Source organism: Arachis duranensis, chromosome 6, assembly GCF_000817695.3.
Source record: "Arachis duranensis cultivar V14167 chromosome 6, aradu.V14167.gnm2.J7QH, whole genome shotgun sequence".
NCBI lineage: Eukaryota > Viridiplantae > Streptophyta > Magnoliopsida > Fabales > Fabaceae > Arachis > Arachis duranensis.
Window position 1 is genome coordinate 4,503,886 of NC_029777.3, and position 12,837 is coordinate 4,516,722.

A 12,837-nucleotide genomic window follows, 5' to 3' on the forward strand; every position below is an offset into this window, starting at 1 on the left:
GACATAATGAAAATATTACCTGAGTCTTCTTAAAAATTTGATCAGAGTCTCGTGCTGATAACGTATTGTAAAATAAAGGATATATAAAATAAAGATGTATAAATAGAAGACTCTATTATTAATATAATTAGCTCAATAATTTTTATATATATATAATAATATTATATGTTGTATTGTGTATATATATACAAAGATAAGAAAAAGTATTAAAAATAAAGAGAGAGAGATTTGCATTTGATACTATCTCAATATAGTAAAGATGGTTAATATTGCTATTAATATTATATGTAAAGAGTAATAGAAAATAGAATTTAAAATACTTATAAAATAAAAGAAGAGAAAGAATTGTAATAGAAATATAAGGAGAAGAGTATTTGATTGTAACATAAAGAGGGAATAGATTTCTTATTACTTATCACAATATAATAGAAACTTCTATATTTACTACTTTTATATATTAGAAGCGTATTAAGGGGAGGAGAAAGTATAAAGAGAGGAAGAGGATTTTTTATTGCTGTGTCTCAAGACTCGTACAACACCCTCTATTTATACATGCATGGGGTCTTTATTTTCAACATGCATTTAATCTTCATTCTCTTTTGAAAATATAAGTTTTACATGGGAATGGGCATCCACGTTGCTTGTTCTTATCACAACAGTATGGACCAATTTTAGATTTCTTTTTACATGTTTGTATATGCTACTATTAGGTGAAGTTTGTGTGGCCCAATTTTAGATTCTTTTTACATTTTAGCAGAATGCGGATTAAACTTATATCTAGTGGAGTCCGATACAAACAAATTTATTGCTAATTTTAGTATAAAATATTTATATTATAGAGTAAACTGTGAATATATATTTTTTTTTTTGTGTATGTCTTTTGTTGAGATTTTATTTTTTATTTGTCTAACTTATAATAAATTTTACTTTATTGTATCAAGTTTTTTTAAAAAAAATTAAAACAGTACATAACTTTAGGTTATTTTAGGAGTTAAACTCTAAAATGGTCTTTGGGATTGGCGTCGTGCACTAAAATCGTCTCTAAAATTTCAATTGCACCAATTACGTCTCTGAAATTAAAAAAATGCACCATGCTAATCTCCGACCAATTTTTCATTAATGGCGTGATGACATGGCATGATGACGTGGGTTGTTAGTGACATGTGTCCCTCCATAATTTGGCCACGTGTAATGGTATGATGATGTGTTAACCAGTGACACGTGACATGCTGACGTTGATGGTTGTACCACGTGTCACAGTACTATTTGGTCACGTGTCTGTTTGTGTCACGTGTCGCAACAGTATTTGTTCACGTGTCATCCATTATGTCATCATTATAGATGCACCAAATTAGTCCCTCACTTTGCGTTAAGTGACTCATTTTAGTCCCTGAAATTCAATGTTGTGCACCAAATTAGTCCCTTCACCAGTTTTTTTTCCTTTTTTTCAATAAATTCAAAATTCTTAATATCTTTAAATTCATTAGTTTCAATTCTATTTTTTAACATGTTATTTAAATACAAGTGTTTCTATAAAATATTTTTTTATTGCGAGTACCCCCTAACCGCTGTCTTAGAGTTGACGTGAAGATATTTCAAGCACCCCACTACCACCTCCGACTTCTTTCATCTAGACTGAAGAGGTCGGAGATGATAACGAGGGTGCTTGAAGTGCCTTCAGTCTATCCCATTACACACAATGAAAACGTGTATTTCATAAGAATCGAAAAAAATGTATTTTAATTCTTGATTTCTTGTTAAAAACATATTTTTTAATGAAAAAATATGTCTAATCAATCATATAATTCTTTTTTATAATAACATACTTATGGATTACAAAATTATCAATGTTAAATTATTATAGAAAAAATTATATAATTAAAACTAAAATCTTAAAAATTTTGATAAAAACACTTGTATTTAAACGATATGTAAAAAAAAAAATTGAAATTAGTGCATCCAAGATATTGAAAATTTTAAATTTTTAGAAAAATGAGAAAAAAATTACAAAACTGGTGAATGGACTAGTTTGATGCACGGCATTCAATTTCAGAGACTAAAAGAAGTCACTTAATACAAAGTAAGGAACTAATTTGGTGCATCTACAATGATGACATAATAGATGACACGTGGACGAATATTGTTGTGACACATGGCACAAATAAACACGTGGCCAAATAGTAATGTGACACGTGGCACAACCATTTACGTCAGCATGTCACCTGTCACTGGTCAACACACATATCATTGCACATGACCAAATCATGAAGTGACAAGTGTCACAAACAGCCCACGTCATCATGCCATGTCATCATGTCGTTAACGAAAAATTAGCCAGAGACTAACGTAGTGCATTTTTGTCAATCTCAGACGTAATTAGTACAACTAAAATTTTAGGAACGATTTTAGTGGACAACGCTAATCTCAGGAACCATTTTAAAATTTAACTCTTATTTTAGGCTATCCAAATCCAGTCTAATAAAATATATTTTGGATCCGAGTAGAATTTTGTGTCGAATTAGCTTTAAACATTTCTAATATATATTATATCAAGTTATCAAATTTTGTAAAACATATAAAATTATCTAATGAAATTTATACAATTTGTGATGCACGGATACTTATACGACACGATATGGGACACGCTGACACGCGAATTTTAAAATCTTATAAGACACGGGACACGCACACATATAAAATATAAAGTATTTTTTAGATAAATCATAATGATATTTTGATATTTTATTAATATTAAAATATAAATTAATTTTTTTAACTATTTTTAATGTCTTATTTTAATTACATCAAGTATTTAAAATATTTTTTGTTTTAATAAATAATAGCATATATTATATCTAAATTTATTTCAAGAATATATGTTAAGAATAAGATTTGACATACTGACACGTTATGGTATTTAAGTGTATTTAAATGTGTCTGAAGAAGAATTTTTTATTTTTTATTGAGACACGGTTGAACGCAGCAAACATGCGTGACAGCCAAATATCAATAAATATTGTATCTAAAATATATCCAATACGCGAATACGATAACTCAACAAAGCGTTTGTGTTTTATAGCATACAATCATCTTAAATTTCCTTTCTTTATAGGACTGAATATTATTAGGAATTAAATCAACTTAATGCTTGTTGCAAAAATTAGATAGATCTCCTTTAAAAAAAAATAATAGACTTCCCAGAATTGATAGGCATATAATAGATAGAAACAGAAAAGGGAGGGGTTAGCGAATATTGAAACATGCGCAAAATCTAGACTTAAAATTATTTTAGTAATTCTATAATGAGTAGTACTATGGTATATTTAGGGCTAATTTTATTTTGTTATAAAAGTAGGAGTGATGATATATTTTAACATTGTAATTTTTGGTGTTTTTTAAAATTGTGAAAAGTACACAAATTTGAGGGTCTGATTTCATTGCAAAGAGAGAGGGGGCACAAATCGAACCCAGGACTTTCTGAAATCGGACCCAGAGTTTTCTGCTAGTACACAAATCGGATCCAGGATTTTCTGAAATCGGACTCAGGGTTTTCTGTCAGTACATAAATCGGACCCAGGGTTTTCTGAAATTGGACCCAAGATTTTCTGCCAGTACACAAATCGGACCCAGAATTTTCAGTACCTCAAATCGGACGGTCCGATTTCTCTTGGACAGCCATCATACGCCAGTGAATCATCATACACCCCATAACTCAGATATACACCATTCCTTTCATCATATTAAAAATAAAAAGTTCTATATTTAGATCGGATGAGTTGACCTGGGCCCTGGGAAAAGGAAAATTTGTTTTTAACAAGCCGGCCACTCACATACACGGGTCATAAATGTCTTTTTTTTACGGATAATGAAGTAGATAGGTTAGTTAGTTTGTATGATATACAAATACTAACACAGATATAGAACACGACACGACATAAGATATACTGATACGCAAATTTTAAAATATTATAAGACACGAGAATACGCCTACATATAAAATATAAAGTATTTTTTGGATAAATCGTAGTAATATTTTAATATTTTATTGATATTAAAATATAAATTAATTTTTTTAATTTTTTAATGTCTTATTTTAGAATAAGACTGGACACGCTGATACGTGATGGTATTTAGGTGTGTCTAGGTGCATCCGAAAAAGAATATTTTATTTTTTAATAAGACACGATTGGACACGGCAGACACACGTATCGAACGAGTGTTAGTGAGTATCGTGTCCAAAATATATCTGACACGCAAACACGACAACTCAGTGAAGTGTCCGTATATCATAAGTTGGCCCACATATGTTTATTGTCCATTAATTAATTAATACAATGACTAAATAATTTTAGGAGAATCGGTTAATAAAAAATATGTGATTTTAAGTGAATAAAAAAAAAATTTGTTTGACCAAAAAATAATCAAAATTTAGTAAACTGATTAATTTTTGTGGGCTTCTTTATTTTTTTATTTATTTTTTCAATTTAAATTTATTGTTTGGAAGAAGCTCACGAAAAATAATCGGTTCATTAAATTTTGGTTATTTTTTGTCAAACCAAAAAAACTCTATTTTACTTAAAACCACATATTTTTTATTAACCGATTCTTCTAAAATAATTTAGCTGCGGTATTAATTCAACAATAGACACATATCGGTCAATTAGCCTATCCACTTCATGATGGTGTGTGTATGAGAGTGGCCGCCTTTTAACAATGATGAATGTGTTTGGCTTAGCTTTAAAACATTAAACATACATCTAGTTTTTTTTTTTTAATTTTACTTTTTTTGTTTATTTTTCTTTTATTTAACTATTTTTTTCTTCTAAATACAAACGTGATTCTATTATTCAATTCAGATTTACCTAAAACTAGAAATTTATATTAATTATACATTAATATATAATAATTAATTTAATCATTATTTTTTGTATACACGTATCGTGTTTTTAATAGAAAATCTACTACTTATCAAAAACCCTAAGTCACGATTAAATATTTAAATCTATTGATTATTATTAAGTTAAACTCCCATCACCTAAATAGACTTGCATCCGACCAATATCAAGCATGTTATAAGTAATCAAAATTAAATTTCCACAGAGTTCATTTTTATATATCATATATCATATATAATAACTAGAGTTTATAACCGGAATAAAGCTCTGCTCTATATGAAATTACTAAGAAAAAATAAGAAAAACGGGATAACATACATAATTAATGGGGACACATAGAAAGCTAAGCTTTCTGAATATGATGATGTGCCCAATAAGTTCTCAAGAATCCATCCCAATTTGCATTATTGTTTGTTTATATTATTAGGATTCTATGCAGTTCAAGTAACGCGCCTTGGAGTTCCATCGTTTTCAAATTCGAAGATTATATCTTCTTCAGGTTTCAGCAATTCCATAGTCTGCAGCCAACACTCAAAATAAGTATATATAATAACAATAATAATAATCATTCTTATTCCCTCTGAATAAAATTGCATGCATTGTATGTTATTGCACAATTTATCAACTTCTAACTTGAATGTTTGTTTTCGTTTAATTTAGTTTGTTTCTCCCCTCGAAGTATGATGAGTTTCAAGTAACAATTATATACTATCTCACGAATATTTTTGCCCCACAATTTAAAGTTTAAACTGATAAAAAATAAATAAATAATTATATTGCTAATACAAAAAGAGAGGTATCATAAAATTAAAAAAATGAGATATATGCATTTTTATTTAGATAATTATTATTAGTTAAAAATTATTAGATAATTGTATTATTAGTTAACACAATTTATTATTTTAACCAATAATTAGTCAATAAATTATTTAAAAATATTGACAAAATATAGTGTTGGACTACTAAACTAAAACTGATGGACTACTAAACTAAAAATATGGATCAATATAAATTAAAATTATTAATTTTTAAATTTTTATCATATATTAATATCTAAATTATTATCTTAGGCAACTATTTTGTTAAAATACATGTGCATTATTAGTAAGAATAAATATAGTCAATGAATTATAACTCAAATAACATAATTTTTTATATTTTTTTACGGGTCGTAAATTTGAGTCTCAATTTTATTTTTAAAAGAAAAGAAAAATAATAAATGCTTGCCTGAACCATGCGAGGACGCAAGAATGGAGAATGCTCAACACAGAGAGAAGCAGTCAAAAGAAGACGTTCCACCTGCTCTATGTCATAATCTTCACCAAGTGATGGATCAACAAGCTCCTTAACATTATGAGCATTAATTAATGGCTTTGCCTATAATAACACATAACACATTATTAATTATTATAGTTAATTACCACCCACACACAATAAATTAATATAATCTATACACATACATGGATACATACCCATATCAAAATGCTTTGTTGCAAATAATCCAAGGCCTTACGCCCGGTTAAAATCTCCAGCAAGAGGATCCCAAATGCATAAACATCTGTTTTCTCATCTACTATGCCATGTGTCAAATATTCCGGAGCAGAATACCTACCAAATTTTATATATAACAACCTAAATAATGTTATTAAAATTATGAATAATACTAATTAGTACTATATATATATATACCCTAATGTGCCTTCAAATCTTGTGACATGTTGCTGATCAGCATCTGGTGGCAACCACTTTGCAAGTCCAAAATCACAAATCTGCATAAATTAATTATTATTATGGTAATTAAATCAGAAAAAAGAAAAGTGTTCATATAAGAATAACACTTCTTAATATAGTTAATTATTACCTGTGGCTCAAAATTTTTAGTGAGCAGAATATTATCAGATTTAATATCTCTATGAATGATTCGCCTGTGACAATGATCATGCAAATACAACAGCCCTCTTGCTATTCCCAGAGCAATATTATACCTTCTATTCCAAGTTAATATGTGTCTATTTGGACCTGAAAATAAACTTTAGTAATTAAAAAGTGTCCGGAATATTGATACGGCATATGCTTATTACAAAAATACGGTCAATTATATATTTAAACAATAAAATAAAAAATATTATTTTTTGTTTTTAATATTTATAATTTTTTTAAAAATATTTTTAATGTTTAATTGTATTTAATTTTGTCCCTAATGTTTCATCAATTTGCATTAAAATTATCGCTAAACGTTAAGTTCATCTAAAATGTTCAGGACAAAATTAAAATCGTTTAAAAATAATTTTAAAATAAATCGAAAACGTTGATTATAAAATTGAATGAAATTAAATTGACTTTACCTAAAAATAAAATAAAAAACATATTAATCATTATTAAGAAAATAGTAACTATGATAGAAATTAAGGCATATATAATATAATAAGTAGTGACCATGGAGAATAGAAGCTAAGCTTCCAAGTGGAGAAAGTTGGAAGACGAGGCAGAATTCCTTTTCTGAACTGTATCCAATAAGCTTTGCAGTATTAGGATGGTCGATGTAGGCAATGATGTTTAGCTCTTTCAGAAAGCTTGACGATGATGACGGCGACGACGAGGACGAGGAAGGCATGTTCTTATTTGCAGCATGAATCCCTTTGTTCAATTTTTTTATAGCTACCATTTCCCCATTCAGACGACCCTTGAAAACATCAGCATACCCACCTCTTCCAATCAAATTCTCTACATACAATTCATAAAAAAAAAAAACAAGCATGTAAGAAATTATTTTATTACAATCATGTTGTTTAAAAATTATTATCTGACCTACGTATGTACCTCTGCTAAAATTGTTGGTTGCATGTCGAATTTGGAAGGATCTGAAAGCGATGAGAGGAGGAAAATTAAAGTTGCCATGGCCTCGGCTTGGCGGCGTCGGAGGAGGAGGCGGAGGAGGAGGAGGTGGAGGAGGAGGAGGAGAAGGAGAAGGAGGAGAGGGCCTAGTAGTTGATGGTGATGATGCTCTTATATTATTATTATTCTTCTTCCATGGCTTAAAGATATTTTTCCATTTGAAGCTTAAACAAGTGGCTGGTGGCGGCAATGAATCTTCATCATGATCATCATCATGGGGTCGAAAGGGAAAGGGTGGTGGTGTTCTTGATACGGAATATTCAGATCTTGTTGGGGTTAAGGAATGTCTATTATCCCTCTCAATGTGCCTCGACCCTGAAAAACATTACACTCATCATGATAAAAGGTGGAGGAGTGTTAGGAGGTCAGCAATTTTTGTGATTTGTAGTCATTAAGTATCTATCAATAATATTTTTAATAGTGTGAAATTTCATCCAATAGTATAGAATTACTAATTTTTTCTTCGTTAGTTACATATTTATCAGAATTTAATAAAGTTGTTGGTCCTAAATTTTTCTTAAAAAATACGCATCATATGTAAAAATCTTTTTGATGGTTGCTTAATTATTAAAAAATTTATTATTCTATTATTTTATATAATTTCACTAATTTTTTAATTAAATCTTTTAAAATTTTTTAATTAAATTCAATATTAGATAAAAAAATTATAATTATTTAAAACAAAAATAATTATGTCTTTAAAATATTTCATAATCCATCCTACACTAAAAACTAAAATAAATATTTAAAAAATTATATTTTTAAACAAAAAATAGTTAGAAAAGGACCTAACTAAGTTTTTATTTAATATAAAGATTCATTACAAATTTAATTAAAAATTTGATAAAAATTATAAAAAATAATTGAATAATTAAACTTTACTAAAATGTTTTTATTGACAATACTTATGTTGACACTTATTTTTTTATAATAAATAATAGCCAAATATCAATAAAAATATTGTCAATAAAGTTTTTTTTTTTTTAAGCAAGTATGACCATTAAAGTTATATATATTCGAATATTTTTTTTGGCAACCATTGACCGTTAATACTTAATAATACTATAATATTTTATGATAATTAATGATCATTAAAATACATTTGAACTTTTTTGACATAATCATTAATTGTAAAAAAAATACTTTTACAAATAATCACTTTTATACTAATAGTAGTCAATTTATGTTAAGTTTTGTTCTAGTAATAAAAATATTTTTATATAGAAATAATAGTTAAAAAATCTAAATAATTTAATATAATTGTATCTATCCTAATATATTAACTATTATTTTAGGTAAAAATATGTTAATTTGAATAATTACTTTTAAAATCAATAAGTTTAATTTTGATACAATAGAATACAATATTTTAAATAACTATTTAAGTAGTTAATGTAAAAAATATTAATTTTGTTAATATAACCTTAAATTGATCAGATACATTTATTTTATTATTACATTACATTAAAATTAAATTCATAATTAATAATTAATAACCTAATAATTACCTTGAAGTGGAGAAGGAGAAGAAAACAAGAAGCTGGTTCGCCTTCTGGGTTTTGCGGCGAGAGAAGCATCGTCCAATGAGAGCTTCCTTTCTGAACCGCCACCATGGCTGCTACTACTTTTCTTCTTTCCAAACCTATCAATTAACACGCAAAATTAAATTAATTATTCTCAAAAACTTAATTAGGAATTGCTGTTTCTGTGCGCAGTCAAATACAAAAAGAAAATGAGAAAGCATTAATATAATATTAAATTAATTTATCTGCATTAATGAATTATGAACAGCATTAAGGATAGAGTTAAAATAAGGAAGCACCGCTACATTTTTTATTTTATTTTTTGGTTTCAAAATAGACTGTTTTAAGAATAAATATTATTATGCATGATAATAATAAATGAAATATATAGACTTTTTTGGACAGGGATTTATTTATTTTAAAATGACGGTTACGTTTTATATGTTATAAATATATTATTTGTAATATTAGTAAAAAGGCATTCATATCAAACAATTTTTAATTTGGATCATGCAATGATAAAAAGTATTTTTTTAATGAAGAATGAAAATTATTTTTTGTACAATAGAGAAAAAAAATAATAAAAATATCATGTACAATATATATACACTTTTTTGAAAAAAATTATTTGTAATTTATATGAAAAATATTATTTATACACTAAAATCAGTCATTAATGTATTTATGTATAGATACATGTGTAGTTTAATTTATTTTTAATGTGTATTTATATTTCAACATGTATTTTATAAGGGTGACTAACTTTGATGGCTGAACATGTAACATAACCCAATTTCTATTTGATAGAAATTCAAATACGATAGTGCAGTCAACTTTATATCAAATTTATAACCGAGTGTCTTTAAATAAAAATTTAATTAAATTAGTTAAATTATTTAATAACATATAATCCTCAATTTTACATGAATTTGACTATTGAGTCTTTGTAATTTTATTTTGTTGGTTGATGGGTTTTAAATTTTAATAATATTTTATATATTGAATTGAACAGAAACCCAGAAAAACATCGGAACATATTTGCACGTGTATGTGCACGGTTAATTAATTAATTAATTAAACTCAAACCACCAAATTAAATGTGTTGGATCAGAAATTGAGAGATATGATGAACAACACTGCCAAAACGAAAAACAAACTAAATGTAGAAGTATGGAAGACCTATGAAAAAGAAAATTAAAAAATAATAACAAGAATAGAAGTATATAATATACGAGAAAATGCATGCATGTATACCAAAATCTGCTGGCCATTGAATTGATGAGGTGAAGATGATCGATAACAAAAGATTTGAAGGTGATGAAGAATGTAAAGTAGTTCTGGTCTCAGACACTTCACACACGCCTCTCTCGTTTCTGTGTATGCTCTTTTATAGAGTCTGGACTGTTATTTTTAAAGTTTTATTTGTTTTAAGTTAATATAATTAACTTTAACTTTTTGAAAATAAGAAATGACATTTAATTTATTTGTATTAGTTTCTGTATACACTTTTAAGAGTAAGACTCGAACCTGAGACTTCTAGACGAGGATGGAGAGATTATGTTATTTGAGCTATATAGTTTGATGGCATATATTTCTATATTTTTAAATAATATAATAATATATATATGTATAAAAAATAAAAAATAATATTTACGTATTAAAATTAATTTCTATGTATTTGTATATAAATATATGTGTAATTTAATTTATTTTTAATATATATTTTATATTTTAATATATAATTTAAATATTGATGACTGATTTTAATATATATCTAATATTTTAAAAAATATAATAGAAATATCATTTTTTTTATTTTATGGTATAAAAGACAAATTTTTTTAATCTTTATTTTTTATAATCACTTTTAATATAAAAATAAAAAAATATATACAAAACAATGCATGTAACATTTCTCTCTAAATTATTACGATTATAAGCTTGAATGCTGATATCCTCTAAAAGATTGAGAGGGATATATAGCAAATTTGTAGATAATTTGGAAGGAAACAAAATGTTAAAAATAAGTTGAAAACTTGTGTAGAATTGTTTTTATTTGAAGTTAATAATAAAAATATTAGATAATTTGATATATTTAATTATTTATTATTTAATATTTTTAGATTATAAATTTTATATGAAATTTTATATGAAGACAACTATTTCACTATAATATAAAATGTAGGCCAGTCAAACATGAAGAAAAAAAATTATACTTTTCTCCAACTGTATAGTATAGTTTGGTTAAATTATAATATATGTTAAGTTTCAGGATTTTATTTTCTAGTCATAAACATAAATATTAAGTCAAATGGAGGAAGAGTTAGAAAATTAATTTTTTCTCTATCCGCTTTTAATTTTATTTGATTTTTTCTTTTTTAAAAGGATGTTTTTGAAGTTGCACGAATATATGTTCAAATCTCATTTGGAGAATCTATANAGATAATATTTAATGAAACTTAACAATTTTCTAACTTAAATAAATGTTTAGTATCTTTTTAGAGAGTATTATTCTAAAGAATGTTGCTAGCACGTGTTATAAAGACACAATAAAAATGCCATGCAAAAAAATATTTTATTAAAAATTATTAAAAAATAAATTTTTTTATTTCTAATACATTAATGTATTAAAAATTTAAAATTTTTTAATAAAAATAAAATATAAATTCTCTTTAAATTTTGTTAAAAATTTTAAAAATATTTAATTTTTATTTTGTTCTAATTTTATTCTAAAATTTTTTTATTTGTATCAAATATACTTTTAATAGTTAAATTTTCAAAAAATTTAGGATGAATTTAGTAATAATACATGACAACTATATCTAGTTTGCTTATGTTGAAGGTTTATTTTTGTAAAATTGTTACTGAATTAGTTCTAATTTTTTTAAAAAACCAGCTATTAAGGATATATTTGACACAAATTGAAAATTTTTTAGAAAAAATTGAAATAAAATAAAATTTAAATATATTTTAAAAATTTTTAACAAATTTCAAGGATAAAAAATATACTTTACCCTTTTTTTATTATCATTTTAAAATGTGTCATTAAGACACAAGAAATATTACAAGAAAAAATGCCAAGTGTCATTGGATTTAGCGACAGAGGTTAGTGGCAAGTTTTTCGTCGGATTGATCATTGAATTTGGCAATAAATTCATCACCCTAAAATATTACTGCCGGAACAACATTTTCGACGGTAACGTCCACAGTAATATTTGGTGGAAAAAAAAAGGAATTTTAGCGCACTACTACTGTCGGATTTACTAGCGAGACGATCTGACGATAACAATGTTTAGTGAAACGCTGCGTTTTGGGCATACGGAATATGTTACTGTTGGATGAATCCGACGGTAATAATGCCCTGAATGAAAGCGCGAATGTCGTTTCCCCCATTTCAAATTTCACAGTCTCTCTCTTCATCTCCACCCTCTCTCATCACCGCCACTACCTCAGTTCTTTGCCCCTTCCTGTTGCTGCGAGAGCACCATCGTCACCACCCCCTCCCTGTTGCTGTCATTCCTTTA

At 26.6% G+C, this 12,837-nt stretch overlaps 1 protein-coding gene across 1 annotated transcript; it reads right to left on the bottom strand.

The window, feature by feature from the left end:
• Positions 1–5,206: 5,206 nt before the first annotated feature.
• On the bottom strand, positions 5,207–10,700 carry LOC107491806 (receptor-like cytosolic serine/threonine-protein kinase RBK2). Its single transcript, XM_052251384.1, has 9 exons — positions 10,568–10,700; positions 9,299–9,432; positions 7,716–8,105; positions 7,332–7,619; positions 6,757–6,914; positions 6,585–6,664; positions 6,368–6,503; positions 6,123–6,272; positions 5,207–5,413 (listed from the first exon to the last, which is right to left on the bottom strand). The coding sequence occupies exons 1-9, from the start codon at positions 10,582–10,584 to the stop codon at positions 5,336–5,338; spliced, it is 1,431 nt and encodes a 476-aa protein (XP_052107344.1). The 5' UTR covers positions 10,585–10,700; the 3' UTR covers positions 5,207–5,335.
• Positions 10,701–12,837: the final 2,137 nt, after the last annotated feature.

Coding starts and splice junctions, on each gene's coding strand:
- LOC107491806 (XM_052251384.1), bottom strand. Junction 8,106..9,298: donor TTCTCCTTCTCCACTTCAAG/GTAATTATTAGG, acceptor AATGTTTTTCAG/GGTCGAGGCACATTGAGAGG. Junction 7,620..7,715: donor AACCAACAATTTTAGCAGAG/GTACATACGTAG, acceptor AATTGTATGTAG/AGAATTTGATTGGAAGAGGT.